The sequence below is a fragment of the Hyperolius riggenbachi genome, chromosome 12, assembly GCF_040937935.1.
Source record: "Hyperolius riggenbachi isolate aHypRig1 chromosome 12, aHypRig1.pri, whole genome shotgun sequence".
NCBI lineage: Eukaryota > Metazoa > Chordata > Amphibia > Anura > Hyperoliidae > Hyperolius > Hyperolius riggenbachi.
This window is the reverse complement of record NC_090657.1, coordinates 161,534,085-161,555,978: the sequence shown is the minus strand read 5'-3', so window position 1 is coordinate 161,555,978 and position 21,894 is coordinate 161,534,085. Positions and strand designations below refer to the sequence as shown.

The following is a 21,894-nucleotide window of genomic DNA, read 5'->3' as shown; positions in this document are numbered from 1 at the left end:
CATAACAAAAAAAGTTGGCAGTTAAAATCTGACAGAACCAAAAGGGTTTGGGCCAGTCCATCTCCTCATGGGGGATTCTCGGGGTTTTCTTTGTTTTCAACAGCATTTCCTGAACAGCAGGAAATGCTATTGGTAGGTGAACAGAGGCGCCAGAAGGATAAAAGTACATAAAATTTTTAAAAAATTGCTGTGAGGAAGTGGTGGACTCGCCTCCATTAAAGCAGACACCAAGGACTGTAAATATATAGATATACACATTTTTTGAAAATACCCCAAAGATGCAACGCGTTTCGCGGGCACAGCCCACTTCTTCAGGCAATAAGCAGGGGATAAACAACAGCAATTCAGTTATAGCAAGCAGAGGTGAGCAAATGAGGTGTCCCAAAATGCATCACTGCTGAATATGCTAATCATACTTTTATGTCCCTGATAGCATCCAAAACCCCTGGACTGCAACAATGGGTCAGCTTGTTAATCATACAGAGCCAAACTAATCTGTAAGCATGTTGGATAAGGTTGGCTCAGTAACATTAACAGGCTGAAGCATCATTGCATTCCAGTGGTTCTGGAGGTGTGGCTAGCTTTCAGGGACAACAAAGGGGAAATTTGCATATTCAGCAGTGATGCATTGTGGGAGATATCAGAGCTCACTCCAACCTGAATAATCACAAATACCTTCTGTTTCAGGAAGGCAAATTTTTGTTTTGCATAATGCCTGGTACACACAATGAGATTTTTTGGCAGATTTACTGCCAGAACGATTATTTCCAACATGTCCGATCTGATTTCCGATCGATTTCCATAGAAGTCAGCAGAAAATTGATTGGAAAATGTTGAAAATAATTGATCTGGCAGTAAATCTGCCAAAAAATCGCATTGTGTGTACCAGGCATAAGAGGTTTTAGTAAACTTTACTGACAAGCACCTGATAAAATACAGACAGGCGTCTTGAACACTACATGCGATTCTGATTTTTTTATACCATCCGATTTTGGATTCCGATTAAAAAAAAGTACTGCATGCTGCTACGGTTTTTAATCGGAATCAAAAATCGGAATCGCATAGTAATATGTCTATGTATGTATCGTAGTCTAGGGCCAATTTTTAGGGGGAAGCCAATTAAATTATCTGTATGTTTTTGGGGTGTGGGAGGAAACCCACGCAGACACAGGGAGAACATACTAACTCCTTGCAGATGTTGACCTGGCTGGGATTCAAACCGGGGACCCAGCGCTGCAAGGCGAGAGTGCTAACCACTACACCACTATGCTGCCCATAGTGTATTTATGTTTATGGCCTGTGCTAGCCCAAGGGAATAATAGCCATAAGCCAGGAAAACCCTATACCATATCACCTTAAGGCCTCTTTCCCACCAAGACGTTGCGTTTTAGGGGACGTTATAGGTTGCATAGCGTGCCCCTAACGCAACGCCTGGTGGGGTTGGAGCAGGACGCTACATAGAGCTGCGTTAAGCCTGATCCTGTTTTGTCCTATGCGCCGGCGGAAACCATGTGAGCGGAACACTCCGCATCACGTGGTCCCGCCAGCCAATAAGCAGCCGCTCCAGGAAATAAACACTGCAGTGCAGTTATTATTAAATAGCCATGCGGCCGGCCGCATTAGCGGACTCTCCCCGCCTCCTCTCCGCCCCCAAAAATAAAAAAAAAACACATCACTGAGCATGTGCAAACAGCCTAACGCGGCTAAAGCCGCTTAGAACGCACAGCATGCTGCACTTTATGGGAACGTGTAGCGTTACCCTGTAACGCAACGTGGGCACTGTGAACAGCCCATTCATTTTACATTGCTGTGAGTTAGGCTGCGTTACAGGCTGCACTAATGTGCGCATGTAACGTCTTACTGTGAAAGCAGCCTAAACCAGCATTACCCAACATTATTACATAAAGTTCCCAGTCATCAATGGCAGTGATAGCCAAATATGCACTCTCCTCAGCAACATCATCTCAAGTACCCCTTAACACCTTAAATTGTATGCTAATTTATTCAGTTGGGAAATGTAGGCAGTGGAAAGGCAAATACGCATATTCATATTTGATCCTAAAGGATTGCAAGTTCTAGTCCAAAAAGCCCAACAAAATGACCCCCCGGGTGAGGGAGGGGTACCAGATGTGGAGCCACTGACAGGGATAACAGAAGATTGCTTCCAGATCTGACTATCATTACACCGATCGGACAATGCCGATCTTATGTCTGGGGGCATCTTTAGCCAATATAACTACACTTCCAGCAAATGAAAGCTGGTTCTGGGGGTGCGTACACACATGCAATTAGGATTAACCACTTCCATATAGTATGAGAGCTTAACTACACAATCGGTTCATAGTATTCGAAGTCTGTTCACCTTCATACTACATGTAGGTGATAACATTGGCCAATCAAAACTGGCTAGATTCACAGTGGGTGTAGCCTTCCCTATAACAGCCGGAATGCAAGCAATGGAAGGGGAAAGCGGTGTTGCATGTTTTCTGCACGTTGCATCACATACAGTGACGCATGCAGTCAATGAAGAGTATGCTTCTCTGTCACTGTTAGCACACGCATGTTTTGCAGTTACGCAATGCATGCTCCCTGCTGGGATATGTTATACTGTACTGGCTGCACTGTGAACGTCACATAGGTGGTGCAGTGCGAAGTTACAATGTGGCCATTATATCGCAACTGAAATGCACCACTGTGAATGTAGCCATAATCTTGCAGTCCCTTTCCTTCTACTGGTATCATGCTAGAATGTTTATATGAAGCCAGCACTGGAGGATCTCATTACTGCATTTCTGGGAAGGCCACAAAGGCCTGGGTCTTGGGCAGCAGAAGCTTAAAACGGCACCTGAAAATTAAATTGGGGATGCTGCATATGGAAGAGGAGGCTGCAAATGGGAACAAACACATGAAAAAGGGAAGCTGATGTCCAAGGGAGCTGTACAAGGAAGAGAGGGGCTACAGCACATGGATGTTACACATGACATGGAAGAGGGGCCTGCACACGGAATGGGAGTGGGCTGCTGCACTTGGACGTTGAGCCCCAATATACTTGGCCTGGGGGTGGAAAAATTATAAATCCAGCCTTGTCTCTATATCAATATTCCTCAACTTCTCATGCAGCTTCTTGAATTCTTGGGACGGATTGCGAGGTAAACGCAGCTACTGATAAAGCCACTGTGATTCCTAAATAGTCGTTTCCGATAAACCTATTAATTTCTTGTGCTAACATTACTAAGGCCTGGAACCCACTATAAATCACTAGCGCAATCGCTAGCGTTTTTAATAACCATTTTGTAAGTGATTTCATGAGCTTTTTCTGGTGCTTTTGGGAGCGATTTAAAAAAAGTGTAAGCTTTTTCGCAAGCGATTGTGATAGCGATTTGAGATTAGCGATTTTAATTCTGATTGGTCCTTTCAAAATATTATATACATATTTTTTTTTTTTACCGTTTGCAGTAATTTAAAATTGCACAGAAATCGCTCTGTGTAGCGATTAATGAGCGATTTGCCAGCGCTTATATACTTTACATTGAAGTGCAAATGCTTCCAAAATGCTGCATTTCCTACGATTGTGATTTTGCTTCCCAAAATCGCTACTGTGGAATTTGGTACATTGATTTACATTGGAAGAGCATTTAGGGAAAGCACTAGTGATTTAAAACACTCCGTAAACGCTCAAAAAAGTCCTGTAGTGAGTTCCAGGCCTAACTCAGGTGCTACAGATCATTGAGGCTCTTGTTGAGTAGAGTGATTAACCAGCTCATTCTGGTCAGTTTAGGCAGCCATACACTGGTTGATTGGCACCAGATCGACCAGCAGATAGATCCCTCTGTGATCGAATCTGATCAAAGAGGGATCTATTGGCTGCCTACACTGCAAACAGATTTTGAATCGATTTCACTATGAAACCGATTCACAATCTGTGGAGCTGCCGCCGCCGCCCCCCAGCATACATTACCTGATCCAGCCAGGCGGGAGTCCCCCGGTCTCCGCTGTCTCTACTCCGCTCTGGGCTTCAGCTTCACTTTACTTCCTGTCGGGGGAAGTTTAAACAGTGGAGGGCGCTCTGCTGTTTAAACTTCCCCCGACAGGAAGTAAGTGAAGCCAGCCGGAGCCCAGCGCGGAGAAGGGACAGCGGGGACACGCGCCGGCGGAACAGGTAACGTACTGCTGCTAGCATCGGTCGTCGGACATTCGAACGCCGATATCTACGCCTTCCCGACCCGCTTGCGATCGAGCAAAATTTTCCACGCGGACAGATCAACGGGATCGATTGATTTAGGACGGAAATCGGCCGATCGGTCAGCGTTTGCGCATCGATTTCACAGCAGATTTGATCACAGTGATCGAATCTGCTGTCTATCAGCGGAAAATCGAGTAAGAATATGGGCACCTTTAGAAGGAGCACTAGTAACCAATAATTTATCTTGTTATTGTCAGAATCGGCAACGCTACAGCTTAGATCTTGTAATTTTATATTAGCGAATGCAGGATTGACAATTATTTTTTTTAATTGTATTTTTACAATTATTATGCCTTCTCTCTATTTCTGCAATCTCATTTTTATGATACAGATGAGATAACTGTTGGTTGTGCACCACATGTATGGGAATCAAAGCCGCAATAGAGGCTAGTAGAGTGAGATGAGTTTGTATTTTCCCCTAGGTTTCCTCTAGGCACTCCTGTTTCCTCTTACCTGCCAAATACATACTTCTAGGTTAAAGAGGAACCATAGCAACAAAGTAGAATGCAGTCAATTAAATTAAAATAAACTAATGAAATAAACGATTCTACCTTCCTTCTCCTAAAAATGACTTTTTAAGATATTCCACAGTTTTATTTTATTTTTAAATCTACTTTTTAAGCTTTAACTGTTTTATTGTTTTTGCTCAATGACACATTCATTTAAGTATGCCAGAGCTAAAACCTATGAACTATTGACCCTTGTTATCTCTTTGCTGGTCTCAGAAGCCATTTTCTGCTAGGAAAGTGTTTTATAGTTGGAATTTCTTATTAGTGAGGGTCACACTGTAGTCACTTCCTGTCTGAGTCAGGACTGAGTCAGCCACTTACATACCTGATATTTAACTCTTTCAGGCAGAGAAAGGAAACAAATGAACACAGTATAGTTATTTGTGTGCTTGGCACTATACATACACATGTCTATCTCATCATGTCACATGTCACCTTGGGTATCTTTTAAATATCCTGGTCATCAGCATCAGAAATACTTATTATAGCTATATATTGGTATGCTGTCCCAACCTCCCATCAAGGTTTAGCCTAGGCTGTTATCTTCCAGAATTGCCCCGCAGAGCATACTAGGAAACCTGAGATCTTTTGTACTGGCTTTAGACGAACATTCCACAGAGGTCGCCTGCCAGGACTATGCTATGTCACCATCTGTGATAAAGTTCAGAAAGTAAATTAGGGAGAGGAAAGGTTTTACAATGGGCAAACGCTGACCAAATAATTCATAAAATGAAATTGGAAAAAAAAGCAATTTTATTGAGTTATTTTGATTTTTGACTACAGTTCCTTTATTAAAGGGAAGGTTCAGGGTGGCTCTTAAAAAAATAAAAATGCCCATCCACTTACCTGGGGCTTCCTCCAGCCGTGGGCAGCCAGGACATGCCCTCGGCGCCGCTCCGCAGGCTCCCGGTCCCCTCCGGTGGCCGACCCGACCTGGCCAGGCCGGCTGCCAGGTCGGGCTCTTCTGCGTTTCAAAATGCGCCTCACGGGGGCGCGCTGACGTCATCGGACGTCCTCCGGGCTGTACTGCGCTGTACTGCGCAGGCGCAGTAGTTCTGCTCCTGCGCAGTACAGCCCGTTATATGGAGGCTGCCAGAGTTATATGGAGGCTGCCATATTTATTTCCTTTGAAACAATATCAGTTGCCTGGCAGCCCTGCTAATCTACTTGGCTGTAGTAGTGTCTGAATAACACAAGAAACAAGCATGTAGCTAATCCAGTCAGTCATTTCACAATAATGTCAGAAACATCAGATCAGCTGCATGCTTGTTCAGGGTCCATGGATAAAAGTATTAAGCCTAATCTACACGAAACGATTCTTTGTGCAATTCGATTACGATTCTATTTACGATCCGATTAAATCTGACATGTCCGATCGGGATTCGATTCAATTTGATTTGCCATTGCAAAACAACGGCAAATTGAATCGAACCCCGATCGGACATGTCTGATTTAATCGGATCGTAAATAGAATCGTAATCGAATCGCATAAAGAACTGTGTCGTGTAGATTGTGGCTTTAGAGACAGAGAATCAGCAGGATAGCCAGGCAACTGGTATTGTTTTAAAGGAAATAAATATGGCAGCCTCCATATCTATCTCACTTCAGTTGTCCTTTAAGAAGTTTGCGAGCAAAACTGGTCCTAGATTGTGGGAGATACTACTATACGCAACATAATAAGGCAAGGTTGCATAGAACGCTTTACGGGAAAATTTGTAAAACAAACATACCCATAGCCTCAATAATAGAATCCCTATGTCCTTGCGTCCTCTCCAGTCCCTGTGTCCGTGCGCTTGCGCTACTGCACATGTGTGGCACGTGGGCGGATGTTGGAGAGCAGAAGGACGGGTGCAGGGGGAGCACGGCCGTGCGAGGCGGGGAACATGGCTGTGTGGCGGCTCGAGGCGGGGAGTGCGGCATGGGCAAAGTGGTGGTGAGGGGGGTCACGGCTGAGCCCTAGCGCCCATTTTAAAGGGCGGGCTTATGACTAGTAACAAAATAAACAACAACAAGCGACAGCTCTGTAGCATTCACCAGTCACCATGAAGGGAACATTTTCTATGATACTTATAATAAAGCACATTGGCTTATATGCAATTCACTTTTTCTCCTGAGTTTTCTCCTAGGTGATATTTTCACAACTTGTCAAAATATGCCTTTTAAGCCACCAGCAAGCAAGAAAATACTTAAAGTAAATTTGATAGTACTTTTCCACCAAATTTTGGGTACTTTTTCGATTGTTACATTGTGAAAATTAAGTTTAAAGTGAAGGTGAAAATGATCTCTTAGGAGATAACTCAGGTGAAAAAATGAATTGCATATGGGCCATAATGATGGACGCAGCGGCATAACTGAGGAGCTTGGGGCCCGGGGCGAGTTTTACATGAGGCCCCATGCACTCTACTGAGATGGAACCCCAAAACCTTCCAAGGACAGCTGCAGTGTCAGAGAGGTGTAATCCGAGTAAGGAAACAGTAAAGGATTATTACTATGCACATAGAGAGATGTTTTAGCACCAGTAAGAAGTGAATAAGATGAATGAAGGAGGGCCCCTCTGGTTCAGGAGCCCCGGTGCGGTCACAACCCCTGCATCCCCTGTTGCTATGGCACTGGAGGGATGGGACCCCACACTTTCCCTGGAGTTCCAGCAGTTCCTCAGAGCATGTACACTGTACAGTCACTACTTGGAACAGTAATATTGTAGCAGTTGTAGCAGGGCAATAACAGCACATTTTCCCAGAATCAGCACAAGGCCATTGCCTTCCCTAAGCAATCGCTTTGTAGTGAGCTGGAGGCTGAAGTGCCTCTTGTTGTTACATAGTATCACTGGAGGCTGCACTTCTCTGCTGTACAGTAACAGCCTGAGCAAGGCACAAGAGCCAGGAATAGCTATATAATGACTGCAATTCCCTCCTAATTGCACACAAGAAGTGAAAGAAACTCCCTCCTATGTGAAAGGTTACAGCGACAGACTACCGCGCCTGCAGTTATATCACTGCTCAGAGATCACACACAACGAGGGCGACCATTCCCAAAATATGACATATACTACTTACATCATTCCATCATCATACAGTATACCTTCTCACTGCTCACTAAGGCCTCCGGTATACTTATATCTACAGGTGAAACTCGAAAAATTAGAATATCAAGCAAAAATCCATTAATTTCAGTAATTCAACTTCAAAGGTGAAACTAATATATGAACTAGGAGCCCTTTGCAGGTGTTTTGGATTAATCAGCTGATTAGAGTCTGACACTTTGAGCCTAGAATATTGCACATTTTCACAATACAATATTCTAATTGTCTTGAGATTTAGATTGTGAGGTTCTGATAAGCTGTGAGCCATAATCATCAAAATAACAACTAAAGGGTTGAAATATCTCACTTTTCAGGTAATGAGTCTATTTCATATTTAATTAGTTTCAACTTTTAAGTTGAATTACTGAAATAAATGGACATTTTCATGATATTCAAATGTATTGCGTTTCACCTGTATAGATAGGCAGAGAATACATGTACATCTCTAACTATTACTTTTCTCTCTCTGTGGCATATTCACAACCATTATCTCATGATTTATTTACTGCCGTTATTTTTCACCTTATTCATACAGATCCTTTTAAGCACTTAACCAGAAAAAAAGGTACTGTAGATAAGGTGAGAGACCTAATATCCAAGAAACATTCATCAGGAAGAACTCACTTGAGCATTTGATTCCACTTGGGGCAAACACTCTGGTGCCTTTATTATTATTTATTTAGAAAGCATCAACATACTCCTTGCTGCAACCTATTCAAAACTCTTCTTCTCCTAAGTTTCCTTTTTTATCTTCTGTTTAGAATAACTTTTCAGCACTCTGCAATTGGAAAAGTACCAAATAGTAGGTGAAAAACTACTGCCAATATTATTCTAAAGCCCCATCTACACCATACAATTTTTTGTCCGATTCGATTCATTGATTTGATTAAATCCGACATGTCCGATAGGGATTCAATTCAATTTGCCATTGGAAAACAATGGCAAATTGAATTAAATGCCGATCGGACATGTCGGATTGAATCGCATTACATCAATGAATCGAATCGGACAAAAAATTGTGTAGTGTAAATGGGGCTTAAGTATTATGTTGCTTGCTGCCTGTTGGTGTTTTATTGATAAAGTGTGAAAATATCACCTATGAGAAAACGTAGGAGAAGAAGTGAATAAAGGCCTGAGTGTGATGCTGTGTATCAGATGATGCCAGTGTACAGGTCTGAGATACGCCGGCATCATGCGGGGTGCAGCTATGCTCCACTGTACAGCAAAGCTTCTGTCATCCAGGAAAAAGCTACAGGTCTAATACAAAAAAAACAAAAAACTTGTCAGAAACTTGTGAAATCTCCCGCATTAGGTGGAAACAGTCCAATGATTTTCGATAGATGCCTGGTACACATCATACAATTTCCTGTCAGATTGATGGTCAAATCAATCATTTCCAACAGGTCCGATCTGATTTCTGATCGTTTTTCTGATTGATTTTCCAGTCACTTCTATACAAAATTGATCAGATTGGAAATCAGATTGGACCTGTCGGAAATGATCGATTTGACCATCAATCTGTCAGGAAATTGCATGGTGTGTACCAGGCATTAGGCCTAGTTCACTGTGCTCAGTTGTGTTGCAGAATATTTCTGCAGGTTAACTGACTGCGCATACAATTCTATGGGCCTGTTCACGGTACTGCACTGTAACGGATTGCATTATTCTAAGGCTGTGTTCCCACTTAAGCTGAGAATAGTCATTTTTGCCTGATCTCGGCGCATTGCAAAACTGACAGTGAACGGCTCCTATTTTATATATAGGAGCTGTTCACACTTGTCAGTCTGCAGATCCCTTGTGCTGTCTGCGATAATCCTGGACAGGCAGATGTGTTGCCCATATAGCCTATGGTAACGCATCTGGCCTGGGCTCCAGCAGGATTATTGGAGCGGCCACTACACTGTCCCCTCCCGGTGGGTCAATGTCAGATGGGAACTGAGCCTCACTCGCTGCACGCAGGCTTTGTATTGTCCAGTCTCCATTGCAGCTCACACTCATAACACATGCAACTGACCACTGTGAATCAAGCCTTATGCCTTATGGGAATTGTGGGTGCATTCAGTGTCTGGAAATCAGGCACAGTGGAAAAGATGCCTTAAGTGATCTTTTTGTTTGGAAAGTAAGTTATTTTACAAATAAGGTGAGAGATAAGTAAGGCTCGTTCACACTAGGGATGTTGCTGTACGCTTTTCACAGCGCATTGCCCTGTGTGCTTTGCTAGGTACAGATTTTTCCATTGATTCTAACATACAACATTCACATCTATGCGCTTTGTTACTGTGCGTATGAGGAACGTGGTGTTGCAGGCATTTCTGTGCATTGTGCTATGAAGCGCACAGCAATGCAAGTGAATGGGTGCACGTTTTAGTGCATAGCAAAGCTGGTGCAGTTTTTACCCCTCATTAGAAAAAAAAAGTCAAATGAAAACAATCTTTATCGACAATTGCTACATCAGATAAGCAAAACGAATGCTGAACGAAAACACTTTCAATTGTGTTTAAGTGCATGTAAAACGCATGGGTCCGCTTAAGAAAAATGCTTAAATACGCTTCTGAATGCACCCAATGTGAACGAGGCCTTAGTGGAGATCATTAACTGGAAACATTTGTAAGTTTTGTGAATCAACAACTGTTCTGTGATGTGCATATACTGTATATGACCATTCCTTTACATTGTAAGCTTGCACAAGCAAGGCTCTCTCAACCATTTGTGTCTTGGAATTTACTATACATTCTGTTCATCATGTTACATTTGTCACTGTACAGCAGAGTCCCAGTTATCCAGAATTCAACTAACCAAAAGTCTCAACGAACCAGAACAAAGCTTCGTCAGTACTCACAGTGGTGAAGGACAATTTTAAGGCTGTTTGTAGGCTCTGCTGTGCTAAAAAGTAGTCATCAGGCATATTTAAACAAAATAAACGCTACTTACCGGGGGCTTCCTCCAGCCCCAAGCTCCCAGCATGTCCCTCGCCGCACATCTGCCGTCAGCCGTTCGCCGCAGCTCCGTCCCGGTCCCCGGCGATGACGTCAGAGCGACCTGGAGGTTGCTCTGTACTGCGCCTACGCGAGCGGCGCTGTCAATCACCGCCACGTGGGCCGGAGCGAACTGCAGTAGTTCTGCGCCTGCACAGTCCGCTCCGGCCCACATGGTGGTGATTGACAGCACCGCTCGCGCAGGCGCAGTACAGTACCTCCAGGTCGCTCTGACGTCATCGCCGGGGACCGGGACGGAGCTGCGGCGAACGGCTGACGGCAGAGGTGCGGCGAGGGACATGCTGGGAGCTAAGGGCTGGAAGAAGCCCCAGTAAGTAGCGTTCATTTTGTTTAAATATGCCTAATGACTCCTTTAAGACTGGATTCCATGGCCCTCACCCGGTTAATATACTTTCATTTACTGTATTTTAACATTTAATACAGAGACCATGATATGTATACAGAGTCAGGGATTGTACTGTATTAACTGAGCCTATTTTTAACATTCAATCTCAAGCAACCAGAAAACCCACTTATCTGGCATCAACCAATCCCCGTGGGTGCCGGGTAACAGGGACTTTACTGTAATTACTATGTTTACCAATTTTGTATCAATATTTATATTTGGTATAATTGTTTGTAAAATGATCTACCCTATGTATGTTTGTTTGTTACCTACAGCACCACAGAACATGTTGGTGCTTCATAAATCAATAATATTATTCATAAATAAAAAAATCTATCTATCTATCTATCTATCTATCTATCTATATATATATACATACACACATGTGTAGACATATACATACACAAACACGCTCACACACTATAAATAAAACATTCGCCAGTCATCGTAAGCCACTCCTGCATGTGTATCATCTAGTTTTTGCTCTTTACTGCACTTACGGTATATGTATACATAAGCACTACTGTCTCTGTTTATGTTCATTTTTAATATTGGGTTATCTGAAGTGCTACCTAAAGACTTCTGGACAGTGAAGGGCCATTAGGATACTTATACATGACGACCATCGATAAAACATCATTCTCTCTAAGTGGGGCATTAGAAGCCCTGTGCATGGCACTGGAACACATACAACATACGGGTGCATATCTGTACAGAAAATGCTCATGGCACCAGCGGCTGCTATAATTACAGGATAGCCCTTATCCAGAATTCTATATAAAATAATGGCACAGCACGGCCTGACATGCAGAGGATAGATATGATAGCACAGAGGTCTGTATAATAATGGGATATATGCAGCACCTGCACAGATACCAGGCAATGGAATATTATCAGCTTCATGTCAGATAAAACACACTTCTGATGACATTGCAGAGAGCAGAGATTATCTGTGGTGATGATATCACTGGTGAGGTCACAGCAGGCGAAACTTCACATGGCCACCACATACAAAGACATTTCCATCACTAATTCATGGAATTACACAGATACACCCACAACCAAAGTGTATTTTACAGAGAGAATAAATCACTATCATCTATATTTAATATATTTTACATATATTATCATTTACCATTATTCCTCTCATTACTACAGAATGCCTAGGATATATATATATATATATATATATATATATATATATATATATATATATATATATATATATATATATATATACATATACAGGGTGGGCCATTCATATGGATACACATTTTGTGCAGTGTTCAGATTTTTTAAATTAAGTTTAATCAGATAATATGATTATATTATTATTATTACTGAACATTTTTTTAAGTGAGATATTTACATAAATATGTATAATGAATGCTAATAATAGACAATAAGTAAAGCAGCGCTGCGTAATATGTTGGCGCTTTATAAATACAATAAATAAATAAAATAAATAAATAATTTTATGTAGTATAAATCTCTCTTATTATATATCATTTTTGTGACTGCTTTTAAACATACTCCTTGTGTATTTCATTTTATGTACTACACTGCATAGTAACAATAGTAACAATTATATGTATCCCTAAATTCAGACCTTGATTGAAATAAAAATTAATATTTCTTCAGTTTGTTGTATTAATAGTCTTTTCTTGTTGCTGATTATATAGAATAAATGTTTTATATTAGGGCTGCTTTGGGGAGAGTCAGTGATATGATTATATCAGTGCTATATAAATATATTATATGCTATATAAATACATTGTAATAATATGGTAGAACATTGGACTACGACTATGGTAGAATTAGAGTGTGAGCTCCTCTGAGGACAGTCAGTGATATGGCTATGCACTCTGTAAAGTGTTGCAGATGATGTCAGTGCTACATAATTACATAATATTAATAATAATAATAATATGGTAGGATATAAGACTATGACTATGGTAGGATTAGATTGTGAGCTCCTCTGAGGACAGTCAGTGACATGACTATGCACTCTGTAAAGTGTTGCAGATGATGTCAGTGCTACATAATTACATAATATTATTAATAATAATAATATGGTAGGATATAAGACTATGACTATGGTAGGATTAGAGTGTGAGCTCCTCTGAGGACAGTCAGTGACATGACTATGTACTCTGTAAAGTGCTGTAGAAGATGTCCATGCTATGTAAATACATAATAATAATATGGTAGGACAATAGACAATGACTATGGTAGGATTAGAGTGTTATGACTATGGTAGGATTAGATTGTGAGCTCCTCTGTGGACAGTCAGTGACATGACTATGGACTCTGTAAAGTGCTGTAGAAGATGTCCGTGCTATGTAAATACATAATAATAATATGGTAGGACAATAGACTATGACTATGGAAGGATTAGATTGTGAGCTCTGCTGAGTACAGTCAGTGATGTGACTATGTACTATGTAAACTGCTGCAGAAGATGTCAGCCTAATTAATAAATGAATAACTAAATTACACATATGGGGCAGCACGGTGGCTTAGTGGTTAGCGCTCTCGCCTTGCAGCACTGGGACCATGGTTCGAATCCCAGCCAGGGCACTATCTGCAAAGAGTTTGTATGTTCTCTCCGTGCCTGCGTGGGTTTCCTCCGGGCACTCCGGTTTCCTCCCACATTCCAAAAAAACATACGGATAAGTTAATTGGCTGCCCCCTAAAAATTGGCCCTAGACTACAGTACTTACACTACATAATATAGACATATGGCAATGGTAGGGATTAGATTGTGAGCTCCTTTGAGGGACAGTTAGTGACAAGACAATATATATATATATATATATATATATATATACACTGTACAGCGCTGCGTAATATGTCGGCGCTATATAAATACTAAATAATAATAATAATAAAATAATAATGCTATGAACACTATGGGAGCTAGTTAATTAATAAAAAAAAAAAAAAATCAGAGAAACAGTGTGGTAATGTGAAATGCCAAAAGTGTGTGGCTGGGGTAAAAATAAATAAATAAATAAAATACTATTTTTGTGGAAAAAAAAAAAATAATAATAAGTTTGTTGCTTCTAATGTTTCACCAGGTCTCGGTGGTACAGTCTGTCATATTATATTTAAATGATTTTCAAAGATTCAAAAAACAAAACAAAACCTGACAAAGACTAAATGAGTTTGGTAGTTTGCTGGATAACAGTGTAAGTGTGTTTGCTCCTCTGGTGTAACATTGCTGCTATTAGTATTATTTAGCTTGTTGTGCCCCTGGGTAGATGGCACTCTCTTGCATAGGGCAGATTAGGAAGGCGATGGGATATTAATGGGCATTAAATCAGGCTCCGCACACGGCTGCCTCTGATAGATGGTTTGTTGTAGCCACCGCTGTCATTGTGTATTAATATAAGCACTGATCAAAGCCCCATTACTAACACTGGGAATATGCCTGCAAGAAGGGGGACCTGGGGGCTTCAAGGACCCCCGAAAAGGGGCTTTCAGGAGACATTCCCACTCCTGGCTGGCACAAGAAAAATAAACAAATTATTATTTCTAGAATTGCAAGTATTATGGTAATAAAACTAATATTAGTCATTTTAATCATTATTATTACTATTTGAAAACAATATATCATGTTTAGAATAATTTTTTTTTATTATTATTATTTCTAATACATGAATCTAGCGCCCATTTTCAATTCACTTTATTTCCTAAGTTTTCTCCTAGGAGATAATTTTTTATCTTTTGTTATTTTTTTTTTTTAGCACTCGGCAACTGAAAAAGTACCCAAAAAAGTACTGTCCAAATGATTCTTGCTTGATTGTTGCTTAAAAGGTATTCTACTGATAAGGTGTCAAAATATCACCTAGGAGAAAAAGTGAATTGAATAAAGACCACGACTCTGGACACTATAAAGAAAGTGAAACTATATCCATCTATTTTCATCTTTTATTTATTCTAAAGAGTAAATAATTATTGTTGTCACTGTATTATTCCTTTTTTTTTATTTATGCTATTTATTCTAGGGAGTACATTGTTGATATTTGTTAGTGTAGTAATTTAATGTATTTTTTATCTATTCTTAGGAGTAACTATTAAGATTTGTCATTGTATTAATTTAATGCGATGTTTTTATTTATTCTGAAACAGGAATTAATAAATATTTGTCAGTGAATTCATGTAATGCATTTTGTTTTTATTGTAAGGAGTAATAATTAATATTTGTCGGTGTATTCATGTCTCCTCTCTTTCTGCAGTGTCCTTGTCACTTCTCATAGTACAGACACTAATTTGTAAGCATTTCTCGGTTAGATTGCGGCTCAGGCAGGCTCCATGTAACCGCAAGTGTTGATTATTTAGCGGTGGAATAGGAGAGCCCGGAGCTCTACAGCGATACTCACCCAGACTGGACCTTCTCCCCGACAAGGCCGATCTCCCCTGCAGGCTGTGTAGCATGGTCCCATCGAAGTGGCCGGGCCAGGTAGGGGCCATGTCCGGGCTGACATAGGGGTACGGCGTGGAGTAAGAACCACGAACCAGCGCATTGCCATACTGTTCCCGGGTGCCCCCGCCCAGCATCAGGGGGCTCTGGTGGTGGTAGGCTCCTTCCCTGCCAGCGTTGTTGCCCACTGGGGGGCTGTGGGAGTAGGTGAAGCCGGAGGGGGTGTGGGGGCTGCTGCCGTTGAACGCATGACTGTCGTTGGCCGCCTGTGGCCATCCAGGATGGCTGGCTAGGTGGTGACCCTGGTGGGCACTCTCACAGTTCTGCAGGTAGGGCAGAGGCTGCAGCATGGCGGGCACCCGGCTGGTAGGGACGTAGACCGGAGGGCTGGCGGTGGGGTGCAAGAAGTTAGCCGAGTCGTGGTGGGTGTAGGCGGACTGGCCGTGGTTAGAGGTGAGGGCCAGGCTCTGATACATCTTCTCTCCTCTCACGATAGATTATATCCAACAAGGAAGATCGGGAACGGCGGCGATGCCCTCCAGGACCGGGCGTGGGTCCCTTTCCCAGATGTGGAGAGGACAAGAACCTGGAAAGAGTGTAGAGAGAGCAAACTTTAGCAAGAAACTCGAGCTGTCCGGCAGGCTGGGGGGAGGGAACTGCCTGCTACACACTGAGAGCCAACGTGCATCTCACTGATTGACTGCTAGAGCCCAGAAACTGGCATCCAGCACTGCCCATCACCCCCATCTGTGGAGGAACCGCAATGCCAAGCAGCGTACCCATCCAGCCTTTTGACAGATCCGAAGAACCCTAACTTCTGGACCATCTAGCTAGCCTCTGACAGACCAGGGCATCCCTCACTTTTGAACCATCCAGTCTCTGATAGACCAGGAGATCCATTCAACCTCTGATAGACCAGGAGATCCTTCACCTCTGAACCATCCAGCCTCTGACAGACCAGGGCATCCCTCACCACTGAACCACCCAGCCTCTGATAGACCTGGGCATCCCTCACCTCTGAGCCAAAATGCCTCTTATTTATGATTTCTTGAGCCTAGAACCCAGTGCTGCCCATCAACCCCTATCTGTGGAGGAACCGCAATGCTAAGCAAGTGCCCATTCAGCCTTTGATAGACCTGGAGATCCCTCACTGCTGGTAGACCTGGAGATCCCTCACTGCTGGTAGACCTGGAGATCCCTCGCTGTAAGGTGTTTTCCCTTCATTGAAGGATTCAAATAGTTCAAATATAATGCAATATGCTGTCAGCGTTGTATCTATGCCAGGGTGGCCCATCCAGTGTCTGATAGACTTGGAGGTCCCTCATAGCTAAGCCAACATGCCTCTGATAGACCTGGAGATCCCTCACAGCTACTTGCTTCCCTATACATAGGGGAAAGCAAATTGTACAGCATACAGCAATTTGTTCTAAACGTTGTGTTTATGCCAAGCTTGCCCCTCCAGCCTCTGGTACACTTGAAGCCTATGATCTTTAGTGGGTAAGGAAAACAAAACAACACTATGATATGTATAATTTCAGCAAACTGTGACTCCAATGATGAACTTTTGGTGGTATTTAGTGCCACTATTTGGCAGTCACTTGCTGGCAGCACTGGTGAACTGGCCTCGGGGGGCTGTCAATAAAGTGACACTCATTTAGTGAGGGCCCTAGCGGTGGTTTACGTTGGTAACCTGTCATTAAATGGTACAGACTGCAATTTGCGTCCACGTTTTGCCCATATCGACTATAGAAGGGCCGTGAAGACCGATAATTGGCTGGTACTTGTCTTGGACATTAGTCGGCACAGCCAGGGTAGGAAGGGAATTTGCCACATACGGTACCCATCTGCAATGTTTCACGTAAGAATTATCACTTGCAAAAACATATATTAATGGGTAAAACGGCAATTTTCGACAAAAAATGTGCAACAAAAATGTGTCGGTAGATGAAAATTCCAGTGGATGCTATATATAAATGCCATGCAGTGAAGTGCTGTCCTTGAGCCCCTGGCTACAAGAAAATTGCCGGAAACTGCGATTTTGCGCCGGAGAGGCTAGTATGATTGCTTTGCAGAGGGCATATCGGTGGGCAGACAGTGCTGGCACAGAGTTGCAGGATGGCATGCTACACTCACAGCAGGGCTCCCAGCATCCACCTATAATCGCGGGGTATATAAATTGTGCATCTAGGGCAAACATTTGTATTGTGATAAGCGATCCATCCGTCATGAATGCGGTGTAAATCAGTTGTCCTTGCATTATCCGGAGCAGCCTCCCCTGGGTTATCTGTCAGATAAGGGCAGCTGGCTAGATAGGGGCAGAGAGTCAGGGGAAGACATACTCACTCTGCTCTGGCCGCTCGCTCTGCTAGGAGTCCTGAGGTGCGAGCTCTGCTGGAAGTCCTGTGCCGCTCGCTCTGCTGGGAGTGCTGGGACGCCCTATGCGAGGAGGGAACTGCAGGAAGGCGCCTGGCTGCTGCTGGGAGTGCGAGTGACTGGGGCAGACTTTACAGCAGGGCAATTGTATGGGCAGAGTCACGTGACAGGAGCTGTGTCAGGGGATGGGTGAACTGAGCTCATACAGCAGCCAGCGTGTCTCTATGGGCACCTCTGTGGATGGAGAAGCGGATCCGGGGCTGCCACCTGCCTGGACTGGCACCTATTGTACAGATACCACCCGACGCGTGCTGCCATTATACTACAGCCTGGAGTGTGCATGCTCATTGCACAACCACATCTATCCGACCAACCAACCAACCAACCACATCCATCCTTCCATCTACCTATCATCTATCTATGTGCAACTGCATCTATCCAATCACATCCATCCATCCATGTGCCTGTCTGTCTATTGTTTGACGATTTGTCTATTTACAGGTGTCCACACATTCCTGTATGATAGACCATTCAATTCAATAATTTGATTGGATTGGGGGAGAATCATATCTTCCATTCTGCTCAATCAAATTAAATTGGCAGATATCTTGTCGAAGCAACCAATTTACTTGATTGGGCCAGATGGAAACTATTGGTCGATAGTATATCTGCTACTGTTCACATCATTTCGATTGACACAGAATGGATTTTTGGTGTCAGAGCATGGAGGCACATCATTATTCTGTGAAGGAGTGAAGGAGAATTGCCAGGATCTTGCTTGCAGTGTGTGGGCTGCTAGTCAATCGACCTTTGATTGCCCACACTGGAGTTGATTGTCCAATAAAGTTGATTGCATAATCTGTTGATGGAAAATCAAGTAATGTATAGGCACCTTATCTACATCAGTCTATCTATCTATCTATCTATCTATCTATCTATCTATCTATCTATCTGTGTTTGTCTATCCATCAATTATCTCTATGCAACTAAATCTATCCAACCACATCCATCGATCCAGATTGGTATGGTTTCCATTAATGGTACAATATTTTCCTCAAATGCAATAATTTAATCAGATTTTTACAATCAATTTGTACAGAAAACTACACATTATGTGGAGAAAATCAATGTGAAAGGATTCTATGGACGATTGGAATGCAGAATTTTGTCAATCGGAATCTGAAGAGAAAATGTGCCCTAATCAACCCATTTCTGGGAATCAATAATTACCTTGTGATTACTTACCATCCTGCAAATCTGATGGATCACATTGATTAAGGGTTGACATTAAAGGGAACCTAAACTGAGAAGGATATGGATTTTTCCTTTTAAAATAATTCCAGTTGCCTGAATCGCCTGCTGATCCTATGTCTCTAATACTTTTAGCCACAGCCCCTGAACAAGCATGCGGATCAGGTGCTCTGACGGAAGTCAGACTGGATTAGCTGCATGCTTGTTTCAGGGTGTGATACAGCCACTATTGCAGCCACAGAGATCAGCTGGACTGCCAGGCAACTGGACTGCCAGGCAACATCCATATCACTCTCAGTTAAGGTTCCCTTTAAGGTATTAACAGTACAATATTTTTCCTCAGATGTGACCGATTAGTTTTTACAATCCAATTGTACAGAAAACCACACATTAAGTGGAGAAAATGAACCTGAAATGATTCTATAGTCAATGGGAATATAGAATTTTCCCGTTGGAATGTTTGATTTTACTCCTTGACTGTATGGCGTTTTACCTGCATTAATAAATTGGGACTCGATTACACACAGGAGTTTGTGCGGAACTTTTTCCTTCCTTGTTGCATATTTGGGTCAAGTCGCCTGGTCCCAGCACTGCCCTGGTGTCCGAGGTGTAGCGGAATTCACCTACCAGTTTGATTTTACAGATGTATTTGAAGAGAGAAAGTTCCCTAATCAGCCTGTTTGTGGGAACAATCAATAATTAACTTTCAATTATTTATGATCCTGTAAATCTGATGGAAATGATCACATTGATTTAGAGTTGATATTATGCTGGGAACACACAATGCATTTTTTTCAGTCGATTTATTGTTTGATCGATTTTCGATTTGTTTTTCCGCTCGATTTCACGCTCCATTCTCTTATCTTATCAGTTTTCATTCACTTCTATGAGAAATCGAGCGGTAAAACGATCAAAAGTAATGCTGGGATTACACGGGTCAATTCTGGCGCTCGATTATGCGCCCGATCGTTTTGCCCGCTTGATTCTCTTATCTTCCGCTTGGGTTTTTAATCTTTTTTTCAATTCACTTCAATGAGGAATCGAGCGGCAAAATGATTGAACAGTCAGAAATGATCTATCGAGCCATCTTAATGGCTCAAAATTGAGCCGTGTATTCCCAGCATTAGATCGGACATGTCGGAAATTATCTATCAAACCATCTATCTGCTGAAAAAAAAATGCATGGTGTATTCCCAACATAAGACATTGCTAATATATCAGTGGTCCCGCTTTATATATTAATACAATTATATACATATATAGATAGATAGCTAGACATACAGGTAGATAGAGATATACAGATGATCTGTAGATATAACTATAGATATGTGGATATAGATATATTCATTTACACACATATAGTATTTATTCGGCTGCTCATCATCATGGCACCACTATACTTAGCATGGACATACCTGACACCAGCTGATACAGGCTGTACACACACTACAGGTATATATATGTATATGGGCTAGGATATATGTGTATGTGTGATGTCAGCACTGCAGTAAGGCTTGCACACATTATAGAGTGCATTGGGTAGTTGAGATCAGGTGTAAAATAAACTGAATAGTTGCCCTCACTGTATAATAATCTCTATAGTGTGTATGGATGGCATGTATGGCCTGTGCTGTGCAGTGCAGGGACAGTGCTTTGTGGATGGCATTATATGGGCACAACCTATTTATCAGCATACAGATTCCATACCCAGAACGGCCCACATTGTCTTACATAAGCTAGAAAGGAATATGTTTTATGTAGATGTCAATTCAATCAGTACAGGGGAATGTGTACAGTTTTAATAAATACACAATACATTAGTACAGTATAAAGCCAGTGTTCAGTAATACTGATCATTGCAGTATGACTGCACATATAATACTAACAGTGCAGAATATTATAGTATTGCTGGCTATACATTAGGGATGAATTATAGACCACACGGTAGTCTTCTATATAGAGGACTTTTGTGACTTATCATAATCTATAAAGTTCTTAAAGAGTCCTGAATACAGACCACCAATAGCAAAATATATATATAACAGCATGGTGTATACTGGGATCAGCTTATTTCTCAGCTAGGTCATCCGGATTGTATTGCTCAGAATGGATAACTTGCTAATAATGTAGTGGGGATCAATACACACATTTACTATACTGCAGCACTGAGTATTTATTCTGTGTCTAGAACTACAGCTCATTAAATGTACAATATAGTATTAGCAGATGTGAGTATACATTTCAGCTACAGTCTACTTATAGATCCGTAGAGAGTCTAAATACACCTATATATAAATGTATGTTTTAGATCTATGGTATGGCACCGCTACATATACTCTGGTTGTAAACTATATGTACCAATCATTTCATTCTGAGCAGCTAGTTCACAGGTTACAAAAACAAAAACGAGGTACAATTAAAAATGAGAATATATATATATATATATATATATATATATATATATATATATATATATATATTTACTAATATACAGTATAATAGTAGTTTCATAATAATCTCTTTGTTATCAAACATCATGTGAATTGTATACTATCTATTTAAATATATTTAAATAAACATATTTTAGGAATGTAGGAATATTGCCGTTATCATTTCACATCCAGACTCC

The 21,894-nt window shown here is 41.8% G+C and overlaps 1 protein-coding gene across 40 annotated transcripts in view; it reads right to left on the bottom strand.

Moving 5' to 3' along the window:
• GATA5 (GATA binding protein 5) overlaps positions 1–21,894 on the bottom strand; it is a 2,064,317-nt gene that overhangs the window by 208,779 nt on the left and 1,833,644 nt on the right. For 39 of the 40 annotated variants that reach the window (XR_011025213.1, XR_011025214.1, XR_011025210.1 and 36 more), the window contains one exon: positions 15,601–16,227. Coding sequence is in view for 34 of the 40 variants with exons in the window: in XM_068262929.1 (XP_068119030.1) it covers positions 15,601–16,117 (517 nt within the window). In the remaining 6 variants the exon portion in view is untranslated. Of the gene's footprint in view, positions 1–15,600; positions 16,228–17,984; positions 18,100–21,894 lie in introns of those variants that run through there. The other variant, XM_068262928.1, reaches the window with a different exon arrangement.